The sequence below is a fragment of the Harmonia axyridis genome, chromosome 5 (assembly GCF_914767665.1).
Source record: "Harmonia axyridis chromosome 5, icHarAxyr1.1, whole genome shotgun sequence".
NCBI lineage: Eukaryota > Metazoa > Arthropoda > Insecta > Coleoptera > Coccinellidae > Harmonia > Harmonia axyridis.
In genome coordinates, this window is record NC_059505.1 from 9,187,841 (window position 1) to 9,202,455 (window position 14,615).

Genomic DNA, 14,615 nt, shown 5'->3' on the forward strand with positions numbered 1-14,615 from the left:
AATCCAAATTACTATCACGTTCCAGTCAGAAAACTGTCATAAATAAATTAATTATAACTTTTGACACTCATTTACCTAATCTGCAGGGAAGATTAATGAAGATTCGAAATGGTATTATAATCACAAAAAAGAGGACTACATGAAACAGCCTGTAACTCGAAACCAAAGCGTTTGTGGGCTCATGTTTATAGGAATTTTTTTCTTAAAATTATACTCAGACTAATAAACATAGATAGAGGAAGCATATGTCATTTTCAGTAGGTAAATTTTGTCCCCAACATGAATTATCAAATTTGACATGAAGCGCGCGGAAATGAAGACATATCACTGATACGATATTTCACTCAATTCGCTAGTTTCTCCACAAAGAACACACTTCTTATATTCGATAGTGAATCAAAGTTTCATATTAACTCAAAATATATTGAAAGGAATACCTAGATCTATGAGAAATTTTAAAACAAATTCTGCTTATTAAAAATTCAACCATTAGGAAAAATATCGGATTCCAAATATTCAAATTTGCATATTTAATCGGTAATCACTCAAATCAATATATTTCATTCAATATAACATACATTCATAATGATATAGTAAAATTGTGGATTTGAAAATATATCACAATCCGACAACGTAATCTAACCATGTTGGGGACATGTAAAAATTGCGTATACTCCTCCTATCTATGTTTATTACTCTATGAAATTCTCCAAGGAATCTCTCATTTTCCTTCGAATCTCTAATATTGGAACAACCTATATATCAAATAAATTAACATTTTGAGTTTTGCGTTGAATAAAAAATTCAAATATCATTGGAATAAATTTTCTCAATATTATATTATTTTCGACGACACGTGAAAATTTTGCCCAGACCGTAATGAACGGGTCTTAGCAGGACATTTATCTCATATTCCAGCCATTAATCTAAGAGGATGTACCAAAGCTGCGCAACGCTCTTGAACAATGAGCTCTCAGGATAATACCCCTGAGCCATTTTTTCCAAATCGAAATTTATCGCCTGGATGTCTTCAATCTGTGTACATAGAAGGATATAATGTTACACTATTATGGTGCCTCGTAATATGAAGTATAGATTTTTATTGAAAACCGACTGGATCGCTGTGAAACCTCCCACACAACGCTCGGGGTTACAACGCTACATAGCGGCCTTCTTCCATTGGCGTAGAAGGAGGGGGGCCTGAATATATGAATTGCGAAAATTTTGTCTATCATCGAAAAATAATTTTTTCGGCAACCGTCCGGGAAGTGCTCACTTCCTGGACGCTTTTTCTCTGAGAAAGAAGCATTTCCCGGCCTAGTCCGGAAAGTACGTACTTCCCGGACTAGGCCGGAAAAGAATCATAGAATCCAAAGCAACCGAGATAACGGCTGACAGTTCATATGAAATTAGTTGTCAAAAATTTGCATGTTTTTTGATCGCAATCGCAATAGAATATGGAAAGCAGCAGCTATAGTGTTATTCTACATGGTTGCCGAAAAAATATTGTACGCAACACGCCCGAAAATGGTTTTTTTGGACTCACAGACTTCCAGGACTCGCTTACGCTCGTCCTGGAATTTTGTCTATTCGTCCAAAAAAACCCTATTTTCCGGACTTGTTACGTAAATTACTATTTTGGAGTGATTCAGCTTTTTGTATTACTTATGGAATTTGTTGCCATAGCGGTAGGTATTGTCTACTGCTTGCTTGGTCAAAGGCGTCGATAAGTGTTTTTACCAACGTCTAAATCACTCACCAACGTCTCCATAATAAAACCTTCAATTTCACCAGAATAAAATTGAGGTTTTAGACAATGATCTTATTCTTAAAATATTTTCAGATCTCTACAACAGACTACCACTTCCTTATTTCAAATGGCACACCTAGTTTATTATTGCATCATTAGATAGCTTTTCAGAGTAATTAACATAGATAGACGGAGCATGTGTTATTTTCAGTAAGCAAATTTTGTCCCCAACATGAACTATCAAATTTGTCATGAAGCGCGCGGAAATGAAAACGTATCAGTAATAAGATATTCCACTCAAATCGCGAGTTTCTTCACAAAGAACGCACTTCTTATGTCCCATAGTGAATCAACGTTTCATATCAACTCAAAATATATTGAAATAAAAACCTAAATATATCAGAAATTCAGGAAACAAACTTCGAACGCGCCAAACGACGTGAAACAACCGATGACACTAGGAGAGCAAAAGTTGCCAAACATTGGATTTCAGCAGGTAGATACAGAAAATAATAAATATTCTGCTTATTATGAATTCGACAATTAGAAAAAATATCGGATTTCAAATATTCAAATTTGCATATTCAATCGGGAATCACTCAAATAAAGATATTTCATTCAATATAATATACATTCATAACGATATAGTAAAATTGTGGATTTGAAAATATATCACAATCCGACAACATAATCTAACCATGTTGGGGACATGTAAAAATTGCGTATACTCCCTCTATCTATGTTTATTACTCTATAGATAGCTTTTTTGATGGCAATTTCAGCAGTATGTCATAACTTGGGTAAAAACTCAAAGGTTCATGAGTTAATGGGATTCTTATGAATGAGGACTGACATTTTTTATACATCAAACTCAAAATTGTAAAATTTTATCTCCATCCAATCCATAATTTTGAAATTATCAGGAAACCAAAACTTCAAAGGGCCATATTTACGGAGTGCAAACGAATTTTTATTTTCATTAGACTGCTAACATTCTAAAACGAAAATTCAAGGTTTATTATTGAATGAAATGAAATTATATAGGTACAATACACAACAATACTCATTGTCAAAGAATTAATATTCAAAGAAGGATACAAGCTGCTCCACTTAGGCAATTTACGTGATTCCATATCTATAAGAAACTGAGTTAATAGTGCTGATAATATGTAGACCATTCATTTGAGTTGTCAATTTTGAACCCCGTAGTTACAAGAAATATTCAGTTGAGTAATATACATTTCGTATTGCGTAATTTTCTATCGGAATATTTTCTTGATGTTATAATCATTTGGGATTATATTTTCGATCCTTATGTGTTATTATAGGAATTCATCAGATCGAGAGTTAATTCTGAAAATCATCTCTGTTAAATTGGTTAGTATCTTCTTGCTCTCAGAAATGTCTTCGAAATTGATTATAGCCTTCAAAAGTTTTTGAAAGTGAAATCAGAAAGCATCTTATTATAATTATGTTAATATTTTATTTCATGGAGTTCTATTAATCGTCCTCTCGCAAAATACCAGTAATTTCATTATAAAAATTGCATACACTCATTAGCCGATAATATTGATATTACTCACAGATCAAAGAACATTGAAACTTTCATTAGATGAAATCTTAACCTTTTTTTTTAAGTTTTTTCCGTCTCACGTCATAAACAATAAAAACTTTTTTCCCTCATTGATGAGATAATTTTACTAAAACTTAATTAACGGAATTTAAACGTGAAATAAAGTAAAATTAAGAGTAGAACACTCTCACTTTTCAGATTTATATGTTCAGCAATCTTTATTCATGTATTCATATTCGAGGAATGTTGTAAAAAAAAATTTAATGGGCTGTAATGAGAGCAAGTGAGTCAAATTTATAGTGTTCCTATTCAAGGGCTTATGAACATTAAGAGATCTTGTTTCATTCGAACTGTAATAGAAGCAGTAGGTTAAGTTTTCATACTTTAAATGTCCTGGTGGAAACTTTCCCCTGTTCTTGATTAGTTTCTGCAAATCTATCTAGGTAGATGTGGAGGTACTGAACTTTTAAGCTCATGTTATAACCGGGAATTTTGAAATTTAAAGCTTAATTTCCACTAATTGTACATAATTCTCTTCTTTATGAGTCTCAAGAAAATTTTTTACTACTTGAACAAAAGAACATCAAGCGTTAGATTCAGTTTGCTTCATTGATATGGTGAATTGTGGATGTTTGAAAAGTTTACATATTTGAGAACCATTAAACACACTGGCTTTCAATTTTTCCGTGCTATATCGAGGATAAGTACCCAAAACAATTTTCATCTTGATTTGAAATGTTCACAAATTGCTAAATCAACTCTAATTTAATATGCAAAGGCAAAAATAATTGAGTAAACATAGTTCCGTTGATTCCTTTTTGTTTTCCTTGAATCATGACTTCTCTTGAAGGCCTATTTCTGTAAATCCAGTGTCAATTTTCAATTATGCTGTCCCAAAGGCATTAAAAACAATGATCTTCTGTATATTCACTTTTCTGTCCAAGGAAGGAAATTTTTAAATCAGCAGAAATTGCCCATCGATGTCTTCCGTATTTTATTTCTTGCAAAACAAACGCAATCCTTTCATATTCCTCCTTGATAGTAGAATAGAAATTGAACCATATTTGTAACCATTATGTAAAAGAACACATAAACTACAATTTAAAAAGTCCTTTCATATTATTACAGAAAAAAGTTATTCTCACCGAAAGTATAATTCCTGCTGTATCTTTGGCTAATTGGGTTCTATTTTTGGTTAGGAATTTTTTTCCATTGGTCGTTAAAGATATTTTTCCATTTTTGGCTGGCACCAAAACCAACATCAATTAACCTGTATCCCAAAAACTATAGCTGGTAGCGTTTTTGAAATATGCACAATGAACATATTCAAAATTAGTTGTCGTTGATTTTACGCGTCACTAGAACTAAGTATGGAATTTTCGAGTGAAAAATGGAAAAAAAAACATTCTCAATATTTCTGTAACAAAAGAATCTTGAAATTCAGATTTCATATGTGAAATATCTATTGGAATTTTCATGACAAATTTCATCATCAGAACTCCTCATCTAGATTAACGAACAGACAGCAGAAATGAATTTCATCTCACATATAGCGCTCAAAAGCTCATGATGCCAAATCAGTATGCTTCCCTCTGATATTTCTCTCATTTGATTTCTTAATTGATAGCCTACAGAAGTCATGAATTGGGATGAGGTATTTTTTGTGTGATTATTTCAGACTCTACGAATTTCATAATGTTCAAATTCCATGAAAAGATTTTTTTTTAAGGCGTCCATGTTCATTAAAGGAAATTATAAACCAGAATGTATGAATAATTCATAGCTTTATAATACTTCGAGTTATCCCAATATTCTAAAAAACAACCAATTGAATGATTTTGAATCTTTTTTCTTCAAATACGAAACATTTGAAACAAAAATTAATTGGTGATCTGATAAAATTCTTCAAAAAACAAAGGTTACATTCACTAAGTAGGCGTATACAAAGATTATCTTAGATAAAAACCAACAGTTGTTGATCCAAACTTGAAAAGGAAATATTTATTTCTGCTTCGCTTCTTTCCATGTCAATTCCTAACATATCATGTCATCTAGAGACTTCACGAACACCTAATTAATCACTTGAATATAACTCCTTAATAAGAATAAAACACCAAAGGAACAATGTGGACGACCATGAATTTAATCTTTGGCGCCTACAATATATCACGCAATCATAACATAAATAATTAATTCACCTAATCATTCAAATGCTACCAGTAGAACCTCTATTAGGCCAATTGAAAAGTCCCCGGTCTGATACACAGATGGTGGTGCTAACAAAACAATGGCAAAATTGCATGAATTGGTCTTCGAATTGCTTCTGCATCCACCTTATTCGCCAGATCTGGCCTCCAGCGACTTTTTCCTGTTCTCAGACCCCAAAAAAAGCTCGCTAGAAAGAAATTTAGCGCCAATGAAGAAGTAATCGCCGAAACTGAGGCCTATTTTGAAGCGAAGGACAAATCGTACTACAAAAATTGTATCGACTAGTTGGAAGATCGCTATAATCGCTGTATCGCCCTCGAAGGCAACTATGTTGAATAATAAAATCGAATTTTGCCAAAAACATGTGTTTTACTATGGTAGACCGGGGACTTTTCAATCGGCCTGTTGAAAACCAACAGTTGTTGATCCAAACTTGTAAAGGAAATATTTATTTCTGCTTCACTTCTTTCCATGTCAATTCGTAACATATCATGTCATCTAGAGACTTCACGAACACCTAATTAATCACTTGAATATAACTCCTTAATATGAATAAAACACCAAAGAAACAATGTGGACGACCATGAATCCAATCTATGGCGCCTACAATATATCACGCAATCATAACATCAATAATTAATTCACCTAATTATTCAAATGCTACCAGTAGAACCTCTATTAGGCCAATTGAAAAGTCCCCGGTCTGATGCACAGATGGTGGTGCTAACAAAATAAGAACAAAATTGCATGAATTGGGCTTCGAATTGCTTCTGCATCCACCTTATTCGCCAGATCTGGCCCCCAGCGACTTTTTCCTGTTCTCAGACCCCAAAAAAAGGCTCGCTCGAAAGAAATTTAGCGCCAATGAAGAAGTAATCGCCGAAACTGAGGCCTATTTTGAAGCGAAAGACAAATCGTACTACAAAAATGGTATCGAACAGTTGGAAGATCGCTATAATCGCTGTATCGCCCTCGAAGGCAACTATGTTGAATAATAAAATCGAATTTTGCAAAAAACATGTGTTTTACTATGATAGACCGGGGAGTTTTCAATTGGCCTGTTGTTGATCCAAACTTGCAAAGGAATTATTTATTTCTGCTTCACTTCTTTCCATGTCAATTCGGAACATATCTTGTCGTCTAGAGACCTCACGAATACCTAGTTAATTCTTCTTCTTCCTAGTTAATTACTTGAATATAACTTCTTAATATGAATAAACACCAAAGAAACAATGTGGACGACCATGAATTTAATCTTTGGCGCCTACAATATATCACGCAATCATAACATTAATTCACCTAATCATTCTAATCCGACCAGTCGAACCTCTATACATATCCAATATGAACAAACGAATGGATCATGCGGAGGGAAATGAATAAAATTAAAATATGTTCAAGTCTCTACGCTAATGGTCTTCACTGTTGGGGTGGTGCGTTTCGTAGGTATCTTTCATATGCATATAATTTATTATTCGAGATTGCATGGTTGTTTCTAATAGCGAACCGTCGTTTACAATTATTCAAAAAACCCATACTTGTCCCATCTGATGGCATAAACAATGGATGTGGAGAACCTGAGCGTGTAATGATCCAACATTCCCATAATGATTGGACATTGACGGTGGAGAGAAGGTGGAAGAATATTCCCTTCCAATTCGTTGGGATTTTCAGAAGCTGTAAGTCGTTTGAAAAGATTCATTAGGACTTCGAGGTATGCGGGGATAAGATCGTTATTAATTATCGCAGAAGAAATAGACGAGAATTTTGTTAATGTGAAATGGAAAATGATGTTCTACCGGATCGCATCGCATTAATCAAATGGCTTTATATTTAATAAATCATCTTTCGAACTTTCGATTTCAAAATTTCTAAATATTAGTTATTTTTTAAATCGTTCACAGAAACTGAGTTCACCACCGATAAAGGTAAACAGTTCCAAACGGAAAATACATGGTTTGTGACAAAGAACTGTCTTTGTAATGTTTTGAAACTCTCTTTCCTCAACTTGTACGCTTGTAACTTCATGAATTCCATGTTTTAAATCTTGAATCGATTGTGGAGCATTGCCATAGAATTTGTCTTTCACATGGCCAAAGAAAAAAGTCTGAAGGTATTGAATCACAAGATCTCGGTGGCCAATTGTGATCACCATCTGATGGCTTAAACAATGGATGTGGAGAACCTGAGCATGTAATGATCCAACATTCCCATAATGATTGGACATTGACGGTGGAGAGAAGGTGGAAGAATATTCCCTTCCAATTCTTTGGAATTTTCAGAAGCTGTAAGTCGTTGGAAAAGATTCATTAGGACTTCGAGGTATGCTGGGATAAGATCGTTATTAATTATCGCAGAGGAAATAGACGGGAATTCTGTTAATGTGAAATGGAAAATGATGTTCTACTAGATCGCATCGTATTCATCAAATGCCTATATACTTTATAAATCATCTTTCGATTTCAAAACTTCTGAATATTGAGTATGCAATATGGCTTCAACAGATAACGATGTTGTAAGCGACGATCTTCCAAGTATTGCAAACAAGTGCGCTTATTGCAAAAGAAATATTGCGAAAATTAGTGTAAAGTGTAATTCATGCACTAAAGTATTTCATAATAGTTGTGGATTGAAAATTTCGAAGTGTTGTGACCAGAAATTTGCGATTTCATCGACTGGCGAGAAGGTTAATTACAATTCAGATATGAATACAGCTGTCGGAACCGACCTACAAGTGAAAACTCCGTCTAATTTAATCGATAAAGATTCAGGCCGACAAGAACTCTTGTTTAAGATAATTGCCGAACTGGAAAGTAAAAACTCTATACTGGAAGAAAATATCGAATTAATGAATTATAAAATCTCCATCCTAGAAGATAACATCACAAAAAAAGATTCCCTTATAACACAATTGAACAAAAAATTAAATAAACAAACAAACGCAGGCAACGGGAATAACGCTAAGAGCCCGTTCCCACTTATCCGATCAGTCTATTTTCCCGGTCCGTCTAAATAGACGGATGTGCCAGTGGCAGTACAATTTGTGAACAGCTCCATAGGAGCTGTTCACATTATGACTGATCCGGGAATAAAGACTGATCCGATTTATTTGACGGACATTTTGCCACTGCGATGATCAGTCAAAACGCCCGGATCGGATGAGTGTGAACGAACGTTCCGTCAAGACCATAGATGAATCTATGGTCAAGACTGAAGACGAGCCCGCTCTTTCTCGCGTCGCTAGTCTCATTAGTTGTTAGTGCTAGTGGAAAATGGACGTGGACGCTTGCGCGTTAATATCGCTAGTCGAAAATAAACCCGTATTGTGGGATAAAACTTTGGACGATTACAAATTAACTAATCGACGATTAGAAGCATGGCGTGAAATTTGCTTAATATTAAATCCTGAATTCGAGAAATTGGACGAAAAGGAAAGAAAAAAATATGGTAAGTTAATTTTTTATTCAATGCTATGTAGGTAGTTTCATATAGCTGTTTCCTGCCAAGGTATTGAACCAAGATCAGACGAGAAGTATTCAGCAAATGCTCTTCGAATTATATTTGCAGTAGGACCACCTCTACACGGTCGAGGATGTGGACGACGTGGAAACGGGCCCGTTTCTTCACTTGTTTCCATACTTATTGGGTTTTGTTGTAAATTAATACCGTCTTTATCTCGGACAAAGTTATGTAAAACCGTACAAGCTTTTATGACGTTAATCGCCGTTTCTATTTGAAGATCTATCGGCCGATGCAGGATTCTCCATTTATTGGCTAGAATACCAAAGGCACACTCAACATATCTTCTAGCTCGGCTCAAGCGATAGTTGAAGATTTTTTTTTCATGATCTAGATGTGTACCCCCATATGGTCTCAAGAGATTCGGTGTTAAGCTAAAGCCTTCGTCCCCAATGAGTACATACGGCATTTCTTCATGTATGGTTTCATGCACAGGCTTGGGGTTTGGTATATTTAATGAACCATCATTAAACTTTTGCCAAAAGGTACTGTTCTTTAATATGGTAGAATCACACTCTTTCCCATATGAACCAATACTTATGTAGATGAATCGGTATTCTGAATCTACCACAGCAAGTAATACAAACGAGAAATAATCTTTATAATTAAAAAACATGGAACCACTATGGCATGGTTTTATAATTCTGATGTGCTTTCCGTCTACAGCTCCAAGACAATGAGGAAAGTTAGCTTTTGTTTCAAATCCATTTGCAATGGCTTCCCATTCTCCCTCTGTATCAGGCAACTTCATGAAATCTGTGCATAATCTCTTCCAAATAATGACGCTTGTTTCTTTTATTATTTTACTAATAGTCGATATTCCTACCCTATATGAGTAGTGGAGTTCCTTAAACGAACACCCAGAAGCAAAATATCTGAAAACAAATAAAATGGATGAAACACTTAAACAACAGAACTTTATGATATTATTATTTGTTTGCAGGAAAATCTGTATCTGATAAATGGAACAACATTCGAGACACATGGCGAAAATCGATGAAAAATAAGAAAGATGAAAAAAAATCTGGATCTGCTGCCAAAAAGTCTCGACGTTATATACACGAAGAACAGTTGATGTTTTTAAAGAAGGTTTATGAGCCAAGATCAACCCAAGAGTCTATTCAAAACTGCGATGAAGGAAATGTACAAAGTGGTCCTAGTAATGCAACTGAGTTTCGTAAACCTTCGATTCCCAAAAGCACGAAGAGCACAACAGACGTCGATGAAAAGATATCTAAGTTCCTGGACTCTAGGATGACACAACAAAAAGAAAATCCAAATTTACTTTTTTTCAAGGGTGTATTACCCGCCGTCGATTCTTTCACAATGGATGAAACTTTAGAGTTCCAAGCAGGAGTTTTAGCTCTAATACAAAAAATCAAAGGCCGAAATAGAGTTGGTTTCCAAAGATATGATTATCAAACTGAATGGCAAGATCCATATCGTGGATACCATACACAACCTCTTCAGCAGCTGGCAGCGTTCGTACATTCACCATCACCAACCTCTCAGTCATCGTATCATTCTCAACCATCTCCTGCAGCGACAAGTGCATTACAATCTATTCAGCAAACGACAGCGTTCGTACATTCACCATCACCAACCTCTCAGTCATCGTATCATTCTCAACCATCTCCTGCAGCGACAAGTGCATTACAATCTATTCAGCAAACGGCAGCGTTCGTACATTCACCATCACCAACCTCTCAGTCATCGTATCATTCTCAACAATCTTCAGCAGCATCAAGTGTATCAAATTATGATTTTGAGGAATTTTAGTCATTATATCTTAATCAAGAGTACTAAAGCAAAAGCTCTCATGTGACTGTTTTCCATAAAAATATTTCAATAATTACATATCTGTATTTTATTTAACTCCTAAAAGTATTTTCCAATCCAACTAGCCACCTTGGAAGAGCATTTCCTATATAAATATTTGAAGAGAAAAAAAGGTCGTACCTTAAACATATGGACAGCCTTTGTTGTGGACAAATGCACTCTCTAAATCTTGTGTCTTGTAATTTTATGTCCATTGAAATTCTTCCCAAGAGATCGTCGAAAGAGGAAAAAGACATTCGAAAGTAGTTAAAGAACTTCGCCTCATCATTCCTTAATTCTCCCATCAATGTTTCAAATGTCCCTGTGGAAAATCGGTCTCGAAGTATAGGATGCACCCAATGTTGTCTTCGTTTTCTACATCTTTTTCGTCTCATTCGCCTCAAATACCACCACAATATAAGAACATCATCGTCGCCGTCCATCGCGTACAAAATACAAACGTAAACTGGCGGCGAGTCGAACCACCGACCTTCCGGCAAAACAGACTGATCGGATATAATGTGAACACCCACGTCCGGCGTCCGGTTTCAGGGCAAAAAGACTGATCGGATAAGTGGGAACGGGCTCTAAGGTTCAGCAAAGCGATCGTGATCGACATACTGTAACTGATGCTCCCGAGGCTACCGTGCTATCTACTTACACGGCAGAAATTTGTGAGGCGAGATCTCCACTTGCAGAAGCGCCAACAATGTCAAAAATAGTAAACAAAAATAAAACACCTGAAATAAAAAGTATGAACAAGAAAATATTGATAAAGAAAGATCAGGATCCTCCTCTAAATAAACAGGTCAGTCTCAGTACGAGTGTAGATATCAAAAACATCTCCTTTGATGGTGAGGTAAATAATGAATGGAAAAAAGTTTCTCGAAAACGAAATAGAAAAAGTTCCCGTCCTGCATTAGTTACAGGAACATTCTCGGGTCCATCAGCTGTAGAGGGGATCAAGAAATACAAGGCACTGCATGTAACAAACCTTAAACCTAACACTGCAGCTGAGGATCTTACAACGGTTTTAAAGCAGAATTTCTCTGAAGTGATATGTAAGCCAATTAAATCACGATTCCCAAATAGTTACTCGTCTTTTAAAGTCCTTATTCCCACTGGTGAAAATGACAAAGTGATGATAGAATCGAATTGGCCAAATAGATCCACAGTTCATTATTTTCACCAGCGAAAAAGGAGAGAAGAAGAACCCTAAGTCTCAATAATCATACAAGTGAACAATGTGAAGAGATATTCAAGATGAAAATACTACATAAAAAAATAAATGTTAAGAAATCTTACTATTGTAATTTTGGATAAAGCCGTTGAAATTGTATTGACTTGTCCTATACATTGTTATATGTCTCACAGGATTAATAAATATTATTATTATTATTATTATTCAACAAAAAACTGCATATGTTGCTTTATGGTTTATCATTTCTTTTTACAACGCAAAATATCTCGTCCTTTGGAATATATAACGAGTGTTTTTTTTTCGAGGTACTTATATAACTTTAAAATGGCATTACTGTTCAAGATGGTGACCGATTTAACAGCTGTCAAGTGATTTATTCTCAGTTTGGTTTGGCAATTCATCTTGAATAGACTCACATCTGAGAACAACGCTTGCAAATAGTGCAATTTTATTTCGAAAATAATGGTTCTGTGCGGAATACGTATCGCGCACTACGTCCATTTTATTTTGTTTAGCGATGAAGCGCACTTATGGTTGAATGGCTACGTCAACAAACAAAACTGCCGCATTTGGAGTGAAGCTAATCCTTGAACAACCATGATGTCCAGGAGCTGTGGTTCCAACAAGACGGCGCAACATGTCACACAGCTCGTGCCACAATCGATTTATTGAAAGACACGTTTATTGACCGCCTAATTTCACGTTTTGGACCTGTGAATTGGCCTCCAAGATCTTGTGATTTAACACCGCTAGACTACTTTTTGTGGGGCTATGTAAAGTCATTGGTCTATGCGGATAAGTCACAAACCCTTGACCATTTGGAAGACAACATTCGCCGTGTTAATGCCGATATACGGCCACAAATGTTGGACAAAGTCATCGAAAATTGGACGTCCAGATTGGACTACATCCGAGCCAGCCGTGGCGGTCATATGCCAGAAATCATATTTAAAATGTAATGCCACAAGATTATCTTGCTAACAAATAGAATTCATGTCAATCGAATAATCCATCTTTGTTTTATTGCAATTTAAAGTTCTATAGCTCTAAAAAAAACACCCTTTATATTCTTTTGAGAAGAATAACATTCATTCTGGAACTCAAAGAGTTGATATTAAATTATGAGTTGTTAAGTTACCGAAATTATTTGTTTTAATTTTGCTCTTTTGAATTCTTGCCTTAAAAATACATAGAGAATATGTTGTTGACACATCTTCAAACGTCTTGGCCCTCCCTATCAACTCTCAACTTGTTGTAACATGACAATTTTTTATGAGTGGAATCTTCACTATCTAATCACTCAAATGAAAACAATAAACCACCAAAAAATGTTTCATGTTCGGGAGAATACAGGTGTAATCGAAGTTAAACAGTTTTCAGCAAATAACGAGAGTTGTAAGATTGAGAATATTCATTGAAAAATGCCGGGACATCCAATTTCTCAGTTTAACCGGGCAAGTATAGTAGCTCTACATCAAGAAGCTTTGTCGAACCACCAGATTGCGCAATGTTGAATATTTCACGGACTTCAGAAAGTCGCTTAATGGCCCTTTTCCTGGAAACCGGCAGCGTTGCCAGAGAAGGAATCTAGTGGTATCTGTAACATCCCTTCAAAGTCATTTTTTGAGGACCTATGGACGGGTAGCTTAAACCAGTACCAAAAGGAGACGGTTGCAGTCTTCAAATTTAAGGCCAAGAAGACCTCCGAGAGTACCTCGGCTATCACCTGGACATAGAGCTACCCATCGGCAATGGGCAGAACACCATCAAGACTGGCTTTTACCACAATGGCTCAACGTACTTCTTTCTGACGAGTAACGATTCGGTTTACAAAGTGATAGTCGACTAAAAAGGGTTTGGAGAGGTCCAGGCAGACTAGAGCGACTCAATTTCGCCCGGAAAGTTGAGCCCTTTCAAGACGGATCAATAATGTGCTGGGGGTATAATTTTCGGTCATCGTACCCATTTTATTATCGTTGAACGAACAATGACTGGTGCCATCTACGTAGAAAACATCATTGAACCAATCATTGTTCGTCATAATTTCATTTATCAGGATGATAACGCCTCACCACACCGCACACGAAGAGTTCAAAACATTCTTCAAGAGAACAATATCCAGAGAATGAACTGGCCAGCAAACTCACCAAACATGAACACAATCGAGCACGAATGGGATTACTTAGACAGAGCAATATCTAATCGCCAAAACCCACCTTCAACTCATCAGGAATTGAGTTTAGTCCTTCAGAAAGAATGGAACGACATACCTGAAAATTTCATTAATGACTTGATTAGTGGGATGCCTAGGCGTATTGGGCAGTTGTTTGAAGAAGAAATGGTAATAGGAACTATTGAATTTGGATTGAGTTGTGGAATAACTTTAATTAATCAAAAATTGATAAGCGATACATTTAGATTTTTTCTTATGTTTCCTATGTTGTCTCATACTGCATAAAGCAAAGAGTAACAAACAATGATTTTCTATCAAATATATTGCCGTTGAAATAGAGGAAAGTATTAATATCATTTCCAGGACATAGACT

The 14,615-nt window shown here is 35.6% G+C and overlaps 3 protein-coding genes across 6 annotated transcripts in view; 2 read left to right on the plus strand and 1 right to left on the minus strand.

The window, feature by feature from the left end:
- LOC123680482 overlaps positions 1-14,615 on the plus strand; it is a 129,571-nt gene that overhangs the window by 100,340 nt on the left and 14,616 nt on the right. The gene's annotated exons all lie outside the window — the stretch shown is intronic.
- On the plus strand, positions 8,490-10,907 carry LOC123680484. Its single transcript, XM_045618408.1, has 2 exons — positions 8,490-8,978; positions 9,994-10,907. Exons 1-2 carry the CDS (start codon positions 8,804-8,806, stop codon positions 10,827-10,829), a joined length of 1,011 nt encoding a protein of 336 aa, XP_045474364.1. The 5' UTR covers positions 8,490-8,803; the 3' UTR covers positions 10,830-10,907.
- Positions 8,979-11,458, minus strand: LOC123680483 (protein ALP1-like). Its single transcript, XM_045618407.1, has 2 exons — positions 11,010-11,458; positions 8,979-9,925 (listed from the first exon to the last, which is right to left on the minus strand). The coding sequence occupies exons 1-2, from the start codon at positions 11,309-11,311 to the stop codon at positions 9,016-9,018; spliced, it is 1,212 nt and encodes a 403-aa protein (XP_045474363.1). The 5' UTR covers positions 11,312-11,458; the 3' UTR covers positions 8,979-9,015.